The sequence below is a fragment of the Podarcis filfolensis genome (assembly GCF_964270895.1).
Source record: "Podarcis filfolensis genome assembly, chromosome: 14".
NCBI lineage: Eukaryota > Metazoa > Chordata > Lepidosauria > Squamata > Lacertidae > Podarcis > Podarcis filfolensis.
The window spans coordinates 20697582-20714968 of record NC_139616.1 but is presented as its reverse complement, the minus strand read 5'-3'; the positions used below and the strand labels follow the sequence as shown (position 1 = coordinate 20714968).

General features: G+C 41.4%; 1 protein-coding gene across 3 annotated transcripts in view; it reads right to left on the bottom strand.

Annotated features, from left to right (window-relative positions):
- ADAMTS17 (ADAM metallopeptidase with thrombospondin type 1 motif 17) overlaps positions 1-17387 on the bottom strand; it is a 170099-nt gene that overhangs the window by 20946 nt on the left and 131766 nt on the right. For all 3 annotated transcript variants that reach the window (XM_083586287.1, XM_083586288.1, XM_083586289.1), the window contains 3 exons: positions 13755-13914; positions 12444-12579; positions 6280-6484 (listed from right to left, as the gene is read on the bottom strand). In XM_083586287.1, coding sequence (XP_083442413.1) covers positions 6280-6484; positions 12444-12579; positions 13755-13914 — 501 coding nt within the window. The remainder of the gene's footprint in view (positions 1-6279; positions 6485-12443; positions 12580-13754; positions 13915-17387) is intronic.

The window sequence follows — 17387 nt, the reverse complement described above, 5'->3', positions numbered from 1 at the left end:
GGCACAAACATTGGTTGTTGATGAAAACTGACTTGGACAAAAACGGAGCAAAAATCTATTGTTGCCAACAAGTTTTTCCTAAGTGGTTTCAGATGTAAAGAGTTCTGCTTTCCCAAATGTTTCTCACAAGAATCTTCATAAAATTTTGACTGGGAGATTGTGGGCATGTTGGTGGGAGATTGACGTTGGACATTAGCTCTAGCCATCATCCATCCAAGGCTATGTACACAGCATATCTTCAAAGAACATTTAAAGCACACACACACACCAAGAATCCTGGAAACTGCCATCTGTTAAGCATGGGAATTATAAACCTGTGAGAAGCAAACTACAGTTCCCAGTGTGCTGCAGTGTGTGTGCATGCTTTAAATGTATGGTGTGTATGAAGACAACTAGCACTGGTATCAATACATTCCCCAAGTCTCACCAATACAGTTGTTAAACCTTCATTTTAAATGTGCAAAAAAAGAAGAAAAAAAGAGTATGCTACACACCAGGGCTGATTCTAAATTAGTTTGACTGGCAGATAATATTGGAAGGAAAACTGAGCTTAATAATATTTCAGACTTAAAATATTGTGAGCGACGTTTTTAATTCAAACTGTAATGCAATCTGTGACATAAAGGAAACAATAAAAACACATAAAAACCAACATAAATGTTTAATGTGGACACATCATGAAACCACCTCATTGAAGTTCATGGATCACTGGTGGGCTACAGATCAGCTTGTGAACTTCTGGTGTAGGGCATTAGCAGGGGAAAGTGTGGAACATGGCTGAATATTTAGCTCTGCCCCCGATGTCACAGCTTCTTTCAACAACCACATGTGCACATGGTTCTATGCACAGTGCAAGCTCCTGCTTGCTACATAAGGGCTTTGTATCCCTTGGACATGCATACAATCAGGGATCCTGTTCACACGAAACCCTTACTCATAAGCAGTAGCTTTTGCATAGGCCTTCCTGAACACATAATTACATGCAACTAGGGATGTAAGAAGCATTGTTTTCTGTTCTGCCCTTTATTTGTCACATGCAGTACTGTATCCGTTCTGCCGCAGTTCCTCTTCTGCCAAAGACTATGTTACTTGTCTTGCCACATACACTGAAAATCCATCAATGTATCCATCAAGATAAAATATAGAACTGTGCTAAGTGCTTGCCTGTTCCGCTTTTCAGGCTAAAATTTCTAGCTTTGGGGCAGGGAGATAAAATATTTTCACCCATACCCTTGATCATGCACAATGTATTCACTTTGTTTTCCCTGTTTCCCTCTTCTGCTTTTTGGTATTTTGTTTGTTTATTTTTCGGTTGAGAATTCTATAGGATGGTTCTAGCCAATCAAAGCTCATATACTAAATGTGGTGAGGTCACAACACTATGCAGCCAACCAGATTGGCTTACATGCTGACATCACAGAGGGCAAATACAGCACATTAAGAGTGAGAGTAATGCTGGCTTCTGGTTCTACTCTCCCCCACGATAGCGGGAGATTGTTGGCAAAGGAAAAGCAAGTATGGTTGAGGGTAATTATCCTTGCAAATCCCCCCCAGTGATGGAGGGGGTGGGGAAACAGGCTTTACTTGCAGTTTGTCTTGGTACCTGGTTCTCGCTCCAGCAAGGAATGTGAGGGGCAGGGAGGCGCTGAGTGCAAAAGCACTTCGCCTGCTGAAAACCTTCCAAAGCTGCCATTAAGAAGCAGAGGTTCTCCTGTTAATTGCAGCTTAATTTGACTAAAGTACAGGCGCGTGCTAGAAGAGATGGGATCACAAACTGCGGAACAAACCAACTGCAAGGACTTTAAGGTTTGAACTTGGATAAGACTTCATTCAGTGCAAGACGGTGGGGAGGGAGGGGAGCCTATGGTTTCTTTATTTAAAGTTTTCTTCTCTACATTTATGATTCGGCAACCCTCCTCTGAATGTTAGTTCAGATTGTATTTGTACAAGCGAGGATGGAAGAAATTGGATTATAAATATGGAATATAACATCAAACGGAACTGTGTGTGTAAAAAAAAGGGGGAAAGGGAGGGAAACTCTATTTTGCAAAAGGTTTATGATGGAAACTTAGAGCTGACTCTTCCCCTTTATTATTTACAAAGTCAAATGAATAATGCTAAGAGGACATGGAATTTAATTTAATTTAATTGGAAGTATAATTGCTTATATATCTTGAGTTGGAAGGAACGATGAAAGGAGTCTGTGAAGCACGGGACAGAGCAGTGGATAAATTTCTGAAACAACAATGGGATATTAGCTTCACCAAAGGCATGGCGGATAACAGCAACAACAGGGGGAAGAAAGATGTAACATCTTACAAGGACAGGAAGAAACACCATGGACAGAATAATTTCCACACACAGGAAGAACAAGGATATAGTTTGAGTTCCTCACTTGTAGTTTTACAAATCATTTGATGCATCCACACAAATAGGAGTTATTAATATTGCAGTTGTTGTATAGGGGATTATTATTATGGCCGGAATGCAATTGAAATGAATAAGATTTTGGAATGCAGAAATAAAGAAAATCATCAAACCATCAAATCTAGCATGCGGGGGGGCCACTTTATCTAAATTATATAATTTGATGTTGAACAATTAGTATTAATAATTGTATTATAATTGGTATTGTTATAATAAGGCTATTATTGGACTAATTGAAAACTAATAAAAATTATTATGAAAAAGAGAGAGAGAGAGAGTAATGCTTCCAGCCCTAGTCACATGAGTATTTCTAGCCAATCAGGAATATGATGATGTCACTAAAGGCAAACAAAGACTATTCAGGATAATATTTGTCAAATAAGCGAGTAAGCAACATTGCCAAGCAGTTATGGTGCTTTTTGACACTGCGGAAAATGTTTACGAAACTGCTCAGTCCTAATAAAAATGCTAGCTTTTTCTGGAGCATCAATCTTCACACACACACCCTTCAAGGGATCAGCACAGAAGAAACTGTGGACTTGACACTGAATAAATAGTTGGAGATATGAGATACTCCATGAGATCTTTTGAATGCGCTCCAATAAGTTTCTCTATTTAGGGGGTCTAGGATGGAAACAGGACTCAACTTGATATACGTTACAATAAACGGGCAGATCTCAGCATGCCTGTCTAATCGTCTTAAAAAAATACAATCCAGGCAGTCATGACCTGTTGACCCTGTTAAGGACATGAATGACAAGTGTTTATGAGCTGGCAAGCAAACAGACATGCTTTGAAATACTTCACAGCAACTGCAAAGTGACTTATTGAAGAAGAAGAAAATCTGGGAAGTCTTCCACTTAATTTATGGCTGCTCATTGCATGACCCCCTTATGGAAAGTAACATCTTCATAGTGTGAAAGCAAGAATAGAATTCTGCTGGCTACTGGGAAAGATTCCTTAAGATTGTAAGGATGCTGAAACTCAACAGCTGTGTCTTGAAATGAGTGGCCGGCTGTAACCATCCTCAAAAAAAAGAGAGAGAGGCTGAATAACTTGGTGCTGTGGAGCAGCATTAAAACACAAGACAGGAAAGGATTCAAAAGGCCTGCCAGCTGCTTTAGTCTCCTCCTCTAAAACAGGAAATCAGGACCAGCCAGACTGAACTGTAATCACTGGGCATAACAAGTGTCATTTGGGGGAATGTGAAAATTCTCAGCATATGATAACAGAGATGTGCCCCAAAATGCCTTGCGGTATAGCAGAAAATGTTGGGGCACAAGTTTCTGATTGAGTTCCTTATCTGAACTCTAAGCTTTGCAGTGTTGGTTCCAGGATTCTGTTGGTCCTTGGGCACGGCACCCTCTGTAGGTCTCCTCAAGCCAGAAGAGGCAGGACATGAAAACTGAGAATTCTCCTTTGCTGCATCAGAACTTACTGGCTATTCTGTGCAATATAAGAATGGTAGGCAGCGAGGGCAGTGGGCCTTCTGATAGTCTTAAAGCCTTGCCAAATGCCCGGCTTTGTTAACCTATGGAGCTGGCCGTGGTATTTCGTCTTTCTCTTTTCCATGATTGTACTTACGAGTTGCTTTAAAAATAAAATAAAAAGAAAACTCAAAGTGACTTACAATATAATACATTTCCTGACCTGTGGAAAGGAATCCTGATGTGTAAATGTGTGCGAGCGGAGAGTTGTGCCCAACCACTTGGGGTGACAAGTCAGCCCTGCTGGAAACTTGTCTGGCTTTTGCAAAGTTTATGCACGAGAAGTATAAGCAGATTTGTTCAGATTGGTAGTAGCAGGGCTGATGCATTTCATTTGTTAAAGTATGTAGTCAAGACAAAAGTCTTTTTCAGCCCCGCAACCTGAGATCCTTTTAATGGGAGATGCCAAGGTCTGAACCAGGGCTGTCAGCATGCAAGGAACTGAGTTATGGCCCTTTCCCTTAAACATAACCAGAACTTAAAAGGCCCTGAAAAGCAGAAGCAGGGAATCTTACTAATGACTATATAAAGTAGGACCAGATCCACACATTCCTCTTCATATATGTCAGTCCACTAAATGTGGTGGAGCAATGCATCATCTCAAAAAATTGCTACTGTGCCCCATTAAAGTAAAATTCATTATTTTTCTCCACAATGAAACTGAACCTTCGCTTTATGATTTAAGAACGTAATAGTTTGACTAAAAACCAGATTGCATTTTGCATTATATTCAAGTTGGGCAGCCAGAAAAACCCAAAGCAATTCATGTGAAATATACAGGAATTTCCACCAGCACCATTGAGATTATTATTTCATTTTAAGATTATTCATGCTACAAGTAAACTGTATTAACCATGTACAATATACTTAAAATGACATAACAATTATTCTCCTTCTCAGCAACATGCAGCATTAGGTCAATTAACAGCAAATGCCATCTGAGACTTTTTTTTAACAAAACAACTGGTTTACATTTACCAATCAAGACACAAAATTGATTAAAGGAAAACACACCTCTCACTTTAACGTTATTAAAAAAACCATGTATTGCAAAGAAGTGGTTTAGCTGGATCCCTTATCTGATGAATCTCTTACATAGCACATTTCATATTTGTGGAACAAATTTAAGATGCAGATACTTAGAAGCTAAGGGTTGGCTAACCCTGAAACCCAATGCCATGCACACACTTAATTAAGGAGCTTTGTTCATTTAATTTAGACAGGAGTCCGAAAGCAATCAAGGCACTCATTATATTAAACATTCAGCTGATCCTTCACCCTTCTAAGCCTGTGAAAGAACCAGAAAACATCTTTAAAAGTTTTTGTGATAGGAACTCAATAATGTCAGCTGCAAAATATGAACTACACCATAAAAGATTATGCAGAGCTAGTGGTAGGACTCATTGTTGTTAAAAGTCACAATATTACTTTTGTGGAAATAACCTCTTGGCAGCAATATTCCTAAAATCTATTTTCCTAAAAGCAATCACAAGACTCATTGACACAACCTTGGGCAAACAAGGCAAAATAGCAAGTTTGGGTAGATGCACAGCAGAAGAACATTGGGGCAGTGGGGAGAAGTATTGGACCCATGTTACTAAAATTGGTCTTACACCAATCACTGCCTGCTTTCCCTAATACATACAGAATCACTGTGTGTTGAGAAAACGACTCTGTGAATACACCTAGGGCATTTGGCTCTGTTGCGTGGTGACTAGTTTTACCCCCTTGGATGGTGTTATATGTGTGCTGCTGGCCTGAAGAAAATTCTGGAATGTACTTCTTGAACCACCTAAACAATAAAAGGTTCTTGTGGCACCTTAAAGACGAACAAATTTATAATGGCATAAGCTTTTGTGAACTCAAACTCATCTTTTGATATAGTATGGATGCATGGGGGCAAACCCCACCAACTTGAGCTGCTTCAGGAGGTGCCATTGGATATGTCCCAGCCCTAGGTCCCGGAACTGGATTCTGGGAATCTGCTTCTGCAGGTGCTATTTGGGGCATCTAAAAACACCTACATCAGGGTAGTCAATGTGCTGCTCTCTGGGTATTGTTGGACTACAACTTCCATGAGCCCCAGCCAGCATAGGCAGTGGCCAGAGGGATTAGGGAGTTGTAGTCCAACAACATCTGGAGGGGACCACATTGGCTAATCCTGGCTAGAAAATAGTTATTCTTAATAGCCTGGGGAAAAAAATATTAATTTTAAGACTTCCACAAAATGCCCCTTTGATATTTATCTTTAAAAATAGATTAATTATGGATCACATGAAGTAGGATTTGCTCATGTTTCGTAGACTCCAATTTGGGGTTTTTATTGTGGAATTGCTGTCCTTTTCCTCCCACAAGACTTCTTTACCTTAGACCACTCCGATGCTTCCCATATGGAAAGGCAGTCTCGACCTTCACAGCTTTGTATTGGTGTCGGCTTCGGGCCGAGGCAGTAAAGATCCCTAGTGTTGACATAGGTGCCATTCTGCAGCTGATAGACACATGCCACTTCTCGGATCTGGATGCCTTTGGAACAGGTGGCAGAACAAGAGCTCCACTGCCCAGCCACCCACCTGTTAAGAAAAGAGAGAAAAAGGATTCAATAGGGACACAGCCCTTTGAGGCACAAGGTGTTTATACAAAGCCACTCATCAATCACTGCCTCTTGTGTCTACCCTGGGTGGGTGTCAGGCCCCACCAACCTACATTTTTGATGCATTTTTGATACATTTTTGAAACCCTACATTTTTAATGCAGAATTAAGAGGCTTTAAATCTGGACACAAGTAACCCCTGCAATTTCCTGTGGTGGAAGATTATGTAGGACAACAACCTAAATAACCTTGATGTTCTTTTCCAAGTCAGGGTTACTGAAGCACACTACATGCATATTACTAATCCTTTCTTCCTTGGGTCCAGATAAAAATGCCCTCCTACCTTGTGTAAGGTGGTTTAAAGACAGGAATGCATTTGGCATGGCCAGTTCCCCTTACAGGCAATGCACCTCAGAACTAAACTTGCAGGGGGTTCTGGGGTGCCCTCTTTCTGCAGCTCAAATCCTTGAGCTAGATCTGTATACCTGTTTAGTGATGCAAATTTCTTGCAATTTAAGTGCCTTAATGAGAACTGTATAATCACATAGGTTAACAGCAAGTGTTGCCCGTCTCTTTTCATTAAGCAAATAAGTTATATAAAAACCACCCAAGCCATTTATACCAAGGGTCATTTGGGAGCCTGTGGCTTGCAGACCATGGTTATGCTGTTTAACCGAAGCAAAGTTGCTCATGGGCACTGAACATCCAGTTCTAAAGGTCTCCATGCCCCCTTTGATGCCCAGCCGCTAATGCTAGCTTTTCTGTGGCATGAACTAATCCAAGAGGGGCCAGGATTCCTCTGCTTCTAGCTGTGATATCCGAGCAGACCAACTAAAACCACCAAGAGGGGTAAAACCATCAGAAAAGTAAAAAGAACAAGAGGAGATTTCAGGAGTGATGAGGTCACAGTATGAAGAGGAAAACAGAACCACCAGTGGACATTTGGCAATTATGTCATCTGCTTTGTTCAAACAACTGACACAAATAGCTACCTACATCACATTGCAAATAAGATTCACATTATGATCAGCTCACAATGAAAAATCCTGTAGCCTTACATTCCCAGGTGCTGTGAAATATAACTGCTTGTCCCCAGAGATATGGACTCTACAGACCCTTTTGTCAGTCTGCCCTTCCAATCACCCCATATAACTAATTGCTATTTTGTTGAGACCTGAGCAGCAGAAGTGGAACTTTTTGAGAGTGACTCTGAGTTGGAGGTCATGGGAAGAATCAAGTAAAGAGGAATGTATTTGATAAATGCCTATATGGCATCTCTGCTAAGTGCTTCCTATGACCTGTCACAGAGGAAGATCCCCTCTGTAATTACAGGAATTCCTCGTCAAAGTGAAGAGCTGGAACAATAGCCCTGTGTGAACATGAAAAATGCATGAGGGGGGGGGAGGTGGCAATCACAGAACCCTTTTTTCAGGAAGTTGGAATCCTGGTCTGTCTTTCAGACCTGTCAACTTGATTTGCCTCCCAACCAAACTAATCTTTGCAACCTGATGCCAAGGCACTGAGGGCCCCTCCAGACTGATTTTTTTTTTTAAAGCCTGGGAGTATTCTGCAACATGTTACTGACACACACACACAGTGCTGTAGTGCTGAAATTATTCTGCTTTATTATTTGCTCTTCCCCCATGCTACCACAATACTGTTGTCTGGAGAGGCTACAGCACCATAAAAGCAAAACACAAATAAACCAGAAACTTTGTGGTATATATAAAAAATAAATACTGAGTGGAAATGAAGCAGAGTGACTGCACCAAAACTTTTGCAGGTGCAAACCATAATGAAAGTGGGAACCCGTGTGACAGCCCTGATAGCATCATGAGCACAAATAATCATGAATATGCAATAAAAAGGACACCCACAGGCCACTATTTAAGCACTGGAGCACAAATTACAGATGTGTTGTTAAATATGTCATTGACTGAAAGTCCCAATCAGATAGGGGTGGTGAGATGAAGCTGGGAAGGGGAAAGAGGGGGAATGCTTTACTAATTTACTGTCCTCTCCAGAAGCAGGCATGGCTGCTGTCCAGGCCCTGCTGAATTAAGTCTAGCAACGGCATTATAATCTCCCTGTGATCTATAGCTATTGGCAAAGAAAGGAGAGAAAAGGATTGAGAGCAAAGAACAGTAGAGATGAAAGGAGTGAAAAACTTGGTAGGAGCCACCCTGGTTGTTTGCCTCCAGAACTGACAGTTCGACTGCACACCATACAGTCCTGAGAAAAAGGAGGCTGTGACCTCACTTAAAGGGGAAAGGAGTGGGAGGAATCAGAAAGGAGACAGCCTCTCACTTTCTTTTCCAGTTCGGTGGTCTGTAAGGAAACAGGAAGACGGGCATGAGACGAGCCAGGAATTCAGTACAATGACAGATGGGAAAATGGACAACCCAGACTGCACTCTTGTCCAGGTCCGGCATAAGTGTCCTTTCATGAACTCGGTACAAAGCTGCAACACGCACGGGGGTGGTTGTGGAATAACTTGAGTTTTAACTTTGTTAAGGACAAATTTACACTGACACTGTGTCAACCATCTTTTTAGTGCCACTTTCTAATTTTTTTTAATGAGCATTTTAAAAATGTTTTTATAAAACTGATTTTACAAAGGGGGAAGAAAAAAGAGGCAGGAAAGTGTCTGGCTAGGGGAGCAAGATCTTCAAATTGTTGATAAATTATAAAAATAATTTTCTCACCAGTTTTGAGTGGAATTATTGGAACATGGAACTCTTTCAGACGGTTTGTAGAACTCTGCCTCTTTGAAGATTCAAACACTAATATTGTTTTCAGTATGGCAATTCCAAATATTCTAGTCTTCCTCAAAGAATTCTGGGAATGACACTTTGCTGGGGATGTTGAAAATTCTCTCTTAGAGATAACTTAATCAGAATGTCTGTTTATGCTGGTTGGTTTTTATTTATTTAAACTTCATTTGCCACTCTTCAGACCCGGCTCTCAGATCAGCATCAGAAGTAAATGCAATAAATGCAATAAATAGGAATATGCTAATTAAAACAACAAATTGCACGGCAAGTTAAAAGTCCAGCATTAAAAATAAAATACACCAACTTAAACAGCATAAGCAGATTTTTTTAAAGTGCCACTAACAACAAGGTGGCACAGCAGAGGTGGTCCTGCCTCCCTTCATCAGATGCCAAATTTCAGATGGTGGGAAGAGGAGACTAAGCAGAAACTCTACAAATTAAGGTAGATTAAAGTGTGTAGGGCATCATTTCTCTCTCCTCCATATCCCCTTTGACTCCTCAGCATCCCTTATAAAGTTTGAATTTCTCATTTTTATCTACCAAATCACAGTCATTCTCTGAAATACACACTTCTGCAAATTTTGCAATGCAGTTCTCTAGCCAAATAGCATGGACAATAATGAACATACTGAGGAATGCATTAGGGAAAACAACACACCAAAAACTGCATTGCAAAAGTGTATATATTAGGCAAAATTGAATACAAACACATGTATGTTTGGAGAAATTTACACTAAAGAATGCTGATGACTTTTACTGACTTTTACTGTTGCAGAAATGTAGAGAACTGAATTTAAGATTGGAAAAATGAGAAACAGAAAAGCGAAACTGACAGATTCTCCCATCTCATCCCAAGAATGACCATGTGAATTTCTGGTAGCAATAATGTCAAACAGCAGGCCAAACTACAGAGAAATCAAAGCGATAGCTCTTATGAGAACCAGAGAGCAGAGCTCAATGTAGAAAACAGGAGAAGTTCTTGCAACAACGCTATAATAATTCCGCTTGAACTCTGAAAGCAAACCCAGAGCTTCTTTCTTTAAAAAAACAAAATAAACTATAGTCATGGTGAAAGAGAAAGGTCTCTTTAAGATGTTCTCGGTCAGAGAGTATGCCAAGCATGCATTTCTAATATCTGGGTGGGCAAACACTAATGGAAATTTAAATTCTACAGAGACTTAGAGAATGTGCTTCGGAAAAGGTTTCCATTTGGCAGCTTCTGAAGTGTGAATGTGTGGTCGACCTGGAGGGAGCGAGAAAATGTTAGGAGAGAGGGAGAGGCGTGGCCTGCTTGGATGTGAAGCACTGTGTGGTTGTTGGTTGCCATGGCACTGGTGGCAAAACGAACCAATGAGAGCCACACACTCTAGTTGTCCAGCCGAGGATAATGGCCCTTTATTGTAACTCTAAATTGGCTCAGGAACTCCAAACCAAAAGCAGCAGTTCTGGAATTATATTAAGGGGAAGGATTAAAATCCATAGAGTAAGGCAATTTAGACTTCCCTTTCTCAACAAAACTGGGCTGGGTTGGCACCACCCTTGGATCAACCCTGACTTTTTTTTTTTGCCTGTGGGCTAGCAAAAGGAAAATGAAAGTTTGGGGGTCAGAAATGGCACAGGCAGGCGGTTCCGGAAGCTTCTTCAGGTGGGCTAGAAATCCACGCAGACCAGAAACCAGAGAGTTGGACCACTCCATGGCAAACAGAAAAGGCCCAGAAGGTGCTGCAGAAAGCTGGATTTATTTTTAGAGAATGACCTGACATGTTTCAAGCTTTACAGATCTTTTTCAATGGTGTGTTTTTCCCTTCTGCAACTCTTTCAGAGAGACCGGATTATTTTTCTTCAGCTGGTTTACCTCTCTGTCAACGATTTCTTTGGATATTTTTCTCTCAATTTGCCTAGAAATCTATACTGCCGTGAAGGCTTGAAAGGAGGGTGGCTGAACACCCCCACAAATGACAAGCATCCACTTAAGACCAACCAGTTTTAATTAATTTTAACACCAGAAATAACTAGATCCTAACTGACACAGGCCTACCTTAAACACAAGCAGACTGCCCAGACTAAGCCAGTCCCTAGTAAAGAAAAGAAGCCTCTGACCATATATGAGCAATGTATGGGCTTGGCAAGTCACCAGGGGATTTGGAGACAACCGCAGCAAATACCTTCTCTATAGCCTAGTTCTGAATGAGGTAGCAAATACATTCAGTTTCTTATGTGCAAGACGTTTTTCTAAATGGAGGAGTACTTATCTATGTAAACCCCCACCTGCAAACTTAAGTGGTACAGTACAGGCACAGGCTTACCATCTCAGAGGCAACTTGGCTTAGGGGCCCTGGCTGTCCTGACATGGCGCACAGATGTTATTGAAGGATCACAATAAAACATAGGGAACGGAAGGGCTCTGTTAAGCTCTCTCATTTTTGTGTCACTCCAGAAACATTATGCTCTTTAAGAAGCTGTCTGGCAACTAATCCATTGGTCCATTTAGCTCATCATTTCCCACACTAAGGCCCCTGGGGTTTCAAATAAGGATGGGAGAGAAATTCAATTCAGTTTTCATTTAAAGGTGATTCTACCTAATTTGTGCTTCCTGAAGCAATATGAAAATTGGAAAAAAGCCATATTTCAAAATTCACACTTGTACAAATTCTGTGATGTGCTTCACCAACCAAATAATGTATAGAAAAATGCACATTCTATGATCTCCCAACACCCTTTCTTGTGTGACTCTCAGAAGGGGCCCTTGGGTATGTTGGATCAGTGATGTTTAAGAATTAAAATATCAAGTTCTTATATCCCCCAGTGGAGTAAAAAAGAGAGGTTGGGTGGTACAGATCTACCAAATAAGTAGAAAAGGAACTTTATGGCTGAACAAGTCAAAGATGCACAAATGCATTTGTAGATTGGTATGCTTGGAAAAATAGGAATTTGGATGCAGTTCAATGCAGCTCCAGGGGTGTTATAAATGAGGCTTAAAACAGTTTTTTAATGTAAAACCTGCATTGGCGAGAAGGCTCAGTTCTATTACAAATGCCTTATTTGTGCTTCCTCTGTTGCATTAATAATGCTCATACAATCACATAAATAGTGCATGGGAGACTACAATGCAAAATGAACCTTTGTATATGAGAAAGTTTATGACGACTGTAATGGGATCCTTACCTTGACTGGCAGGGGTGCACATTACATCTTCTGACCTGAGGCTCGGGACGGGTCACCCGCTGGCAGGCACTGTCGTTCACCAGTATCATAGTCTTGTTAACAACTCGTGTACAGGACACAATGGTTTTACGTTCTCCTGGATGCAAAATGGGGGTGGCGGTGTCATTCAGTAAATTATCTAAATGTTTCTTTTTCTTCAGAGGCAATCTGATTTCAGAAATATCATGAAAATAAATGTCTTGTTTGCTGAATTCCACTTGGTTGTGAACATGTCCCTATCTTCCAACATGGCTACTTTCCCCAGGAACACGCCACAGATATGGGACTCCAAGCCAAAGAGCACTGCAAGATAACTCTTCTGAGCGGTTGAATCTAATTTCACCCATATCCATTATCTGGGAGCCTTTGAAGCTCGCTAATTTGGAATGGGGCTTTCACAGCTCCGAGGCCTGGTATCTGTCCACTACAGTGTTGTTGTTGTTGTTTTAGAAAAGCTTTTCTTCTTCAATTCTGAAATGCTTCAGTTAAGGATTCAGATGGGAGAGAACTTGCTGTGCATGATCTGATCAAGGGGGTTGAGGAACTCCCCTATGAGGAAAGGTTACAACATTTGGGGCTTTTTGGTTTAGAGGAAAGGTAAGTAAGAGGTGACATGATAGATTGTAAACCACCCTGTGATCCTTGGATGAAGAGCGGTATAGAAATTTTATAAACAACAACAACAACAACAGAATATCGTAAATTTATGTCTGGCATAGAGAAAGTGGATAAATAGATGTTTTTCTCCCTCTTTCCTAACACTAGAACTTGGGGACATTCAACGAAGCTGAATGTTGGAAGATTCAGGACAAAAGAAAGTACTTATTTACACATTGTTTTGTTAAACTATGGAATTTGCTCTCACAAAGGGCTACTGGCTACGATAGATATACTCTCCTTCCACATTTGGAAGCAGTAATGATTCTGAATACCAGTTGCTGGAAACCGCAGGAGGGGAGAGTGGTCTTGCGCTTGGGGCCTGCTTGCAGGTTTCCCAGAGGCATCTGGATGGCAACTGTGAGAACAAGATCCTGTACTAGATGGGCCACTGGCCTGATCCAGCAGGGCTCCTCTTATGTCCTAGGATTGATCCCTGGTATCTCCTGCTTAAAAGATTTCGGATAGCATGGTTGGAAATACCTCTTTGCCCAAGACCTTAGAGATACACTATCAGTGAGACAAAGACAGCTGCAAGGTTGAGTACTGTTCTGCAGACCTTCTACACTAATGGACCGCCTTAGATAAATTATTTTAAGCAAACAAAATCTTTACCTCCTCCACACTGCACACTACAACCTTCCCATCCGCTATGGGTCCATATGTACAAGGAGTCCTGATGATGATCTGGCTCACTTCTGTTTTCAGCAGAGTAGTTCACAGGAATGGTGTATTCATAGTGGATCCCATAATTCTGGTCATGGAATAACAGCACCTAGTTGAGAGTGTAGGAGACAGACAGTTGTTGAGGCTGGCATGTGTGGGGTGGGGAGGCAAGACAAATAAATGGAAATCACCAAAATGGCAAAGCAACCAATAATAATATTAATAAAAGGTTTAGGTCAAGGGATTTATGAGTGAAATATAAACAACACGGTCTACTTCTGGGGAGTAGAAGCCCTGTGGTTGCAAATCCATTTCCACAGAGGAGATCATCTGGAAGGAAAGGATATTTGATCTACTGTAAAACTATGTGTGTATAAAAACCTTTAAACCTAGATTTAAATTTATTTAGTTATAAAAATATTTACATGCCACAATTCATTAAAAAGATCAGAATGGTTTACAACAATTATACATAAAACCATTAAATAAGAACAATATTAAAAAGTTAAAATCAGTAATCACCTAACTATTATGGAAAGATATATTCTAAATCGCCCACATAAGTCTTTATTTCTTGTGATGCTGCAGGGGTGCTGAGCTAGCTGAGAATGAAAGCAATCCTCTACCCTTGCTGTTGTCCTTCTAGCAACTGGCATTTGATGGCACATTCCCTCTGAACTTGGAGGACTTTTGGATTTGAAGAGAGTTTGGATTTGATATCCTGCTTTATCACTACGCAAAGAAGTCTCAAAGCAGCTAACATTCTCCTTTCCCTTCCTCCCCCACAACAAACACCGAAGCGTGACTAGCCCAAGGTCACCCAGCAGCTGCATGTGGAGGAATGGAGATGCGAACCCGGTTCCCCAGATTATGAATCTACCGCTCTTAACCACTACACCACACTGGCTCTTTTGACAGTGTAATGCTTTAGAAACTGTGCATTGTAGTTTCATATTGCTTTATTGTCCTCATTATATGCTGTGCCAATCTGGCAGGGAAAAGGCAGCTTGTAAAGGCCTATAAATAAATAAGATTATACCTTTAATGTGAAACTTGCAGTCTCAACTCCCCACACCTTCCCCAAGTTTGCTGCTGGCAACTCAGCTAGAAGTAATTACGACTGCAGGAAATGTGAAAACCAACCAAGCTTACTCTTAAAGCGACTCATTAATGATTCTGTTGAATTAAGATGCCATTGACTGTACAAGTTTAAATTTGTTTGGGAGGGTTCAGGTGTGCTGGAAGGTGTGCTAGTACTTGGAACGGGTTGGAATGAAGACGGGAAGGCCAGGGGGATGGGCGGGCAAGCAGGCAGGTGACACTGTATCTCATTGCAGTGAAATGGTACATGAGTTTATTGAAACAGCCGGAGGTATTAAGGAGCCCATTGAACAAATCAAGCCATAAATAAACATGGTAGTGTGTTGTCTAATGTGTGGTAGGGAACGGTGCCAACTAGAACTGATCTGCTCCTCTGACAGCTTGAGGCATCTGCTACTGCTTAGACTTTGTGGAATGAGACAAAATAGGTAAAATCAAATGCTGCCTTTTATAAGGTTGCACAGAAAAGCTAATAAACACCACCCATGTAACAGTGGAGGCTTCTCCATTAGGGGAAATGGAGCACTACTCCAACAACCATAGTCTTCCCTTAGTACAGGCATAGGCAACCTTCGGCCCTCCAGATGTTTTGGACTACAATTCCCATCATCCCTGACCACTGGTCCTGTTAGCTAGGGATCATGGGAGTTGCAGGCATTGCCTATGCCTGCCTTAGTAGGTCTCAATTGCTTGCCTTCTTTATTACCTCCCATTGCCCCCAGCACCTGATTTCTCAGAGGTAAGTCATCTCTAAACACTGAAGTTCTATTTAGTTATCCTGGCCTATGACCATTAACAATTTTATTCTGTGAACCACCCTGAGAGCTTATGATAAAAGGCAGTATAGTGGTACCTCAGTCCTGTTTACGAACGATTCACTTTACGAACTCCACAAAACCAGAAGTAGTGTCCCGGTTTGCGAACTTTACCTTGGTCTAAGAACGGAATCCAAATGGTGGAAGGGCACCAGCGGTAGGAGGCCTCATTAGGGAAAGCGCGGCTCGGTTTAAGAATGGTTTCAGTTTAAGAATGGACTTCCGGAATGGATTAGGTTCGTAAACCGAGGTACCACTTTATATAAATTCAAAGAGGGGAGAAAATGGTTTCTTGAAAGTAGTATCGTGCTTTGCCAAGAGAAGTGAAGGAGTGCCGATCATAGTGGCTGTAGCTTTAAAGGGGCCATTGCACAACACAAAGCCCAAATGTCACCTTGCTTGGCAAAGTGCTTGCCAGGAGAGGTGAAGCTGAGCATTTCTGACACAGAAAAATTATTCCCCACCCCCAACAGCAAGAGGATGCTATGTCAGGTACATATGGGAATAGTTACTAGGCATTCATGGAAGATAAGTCACTCTCGTCATGTTCAACTGGAAATTAGACAAAAAATTTCATTTTTTCCTGTAAAAAAAACAAACCCCAAACTAAACCAAGTGTGAGGAACCTCTAGATGTTGCTGAACTACAACTCCCACCATCACTGTCCATTGGCGATGCTTTCTGGGGCTGATGAGAGTAAAGTAATGCTGCCTCAAAGTAAATGCGTTCTACTAATTTTTAACCTAGCACAAATGAGATCAAAGTGGAAACTGAAAAAGAAACATACTTTTGAGGTAATTGAAGGACGACCACTTTTGTACTTGGTCCCCAAATATCCTGTAGAACCTTGAAGACATGGCTATAGACACTTGCATTTTGCAGAGAATACTCACTGCATCCGCTACCTCACAGCTGTGGTGCCCCCTGCGGCTCCATGCCCATGGGGCTGAACCGGTCCCCCATTTGTTTGTTGTTTAGTCATTTAGTCATGTCCGATTCTTCGTGACCCCACGGACCAGAGCACGCCAGGCACTCCTGTCTTCCACTGCCTCCTGCAGTTTGGTCAAACTCATGCTGGTAGCTTCGAGAACACTGTCCAACCATCTTGTTCTCTGTCGTCCCCTTCTCCTTGTGCCCTCCATCTTTCCCAACATCAGGGTCTTTTCCAGGGAGTCTTCTCTTCTCATGAGGTGGTCAAAGTATTGAAGCCTCAGCTTCAGGATCTGTCCTTCCAGTGAGCACTCAGGGCTGATTTCCTTCAGAATGGATAGATTTGATCTTCTTGCAGTCCATGGGACTCTCAAGAGTCTCCTCCAGCACCATGATTCAAAAGCATCAATTCTTTGGCGATCAGCCTTCTTTATGGTCCAGCTCTCACTTCCATACATCACTACTGGGAAAACCATAGCTTTAACTATACGGACCTTTGTTGGCAAGGTGATGTCTCTGCTTTTTAAGATGCTGTCTAGGTTTGTCACCCTGCAACATTTCTCCGAAAATAGGGAATTTTATTCTGTATCAGGAGGATTCTCCCGCGTTTGATCTTGCTGCACACTTATACGTCATATACACCTATACAGCTGTCACCTTGAGCCAATTACCTCTCAGCCTAACCTACCTCACAGCATTTTTGTAAAATAAAAAATGTGCGAGGGAAAGGATCATG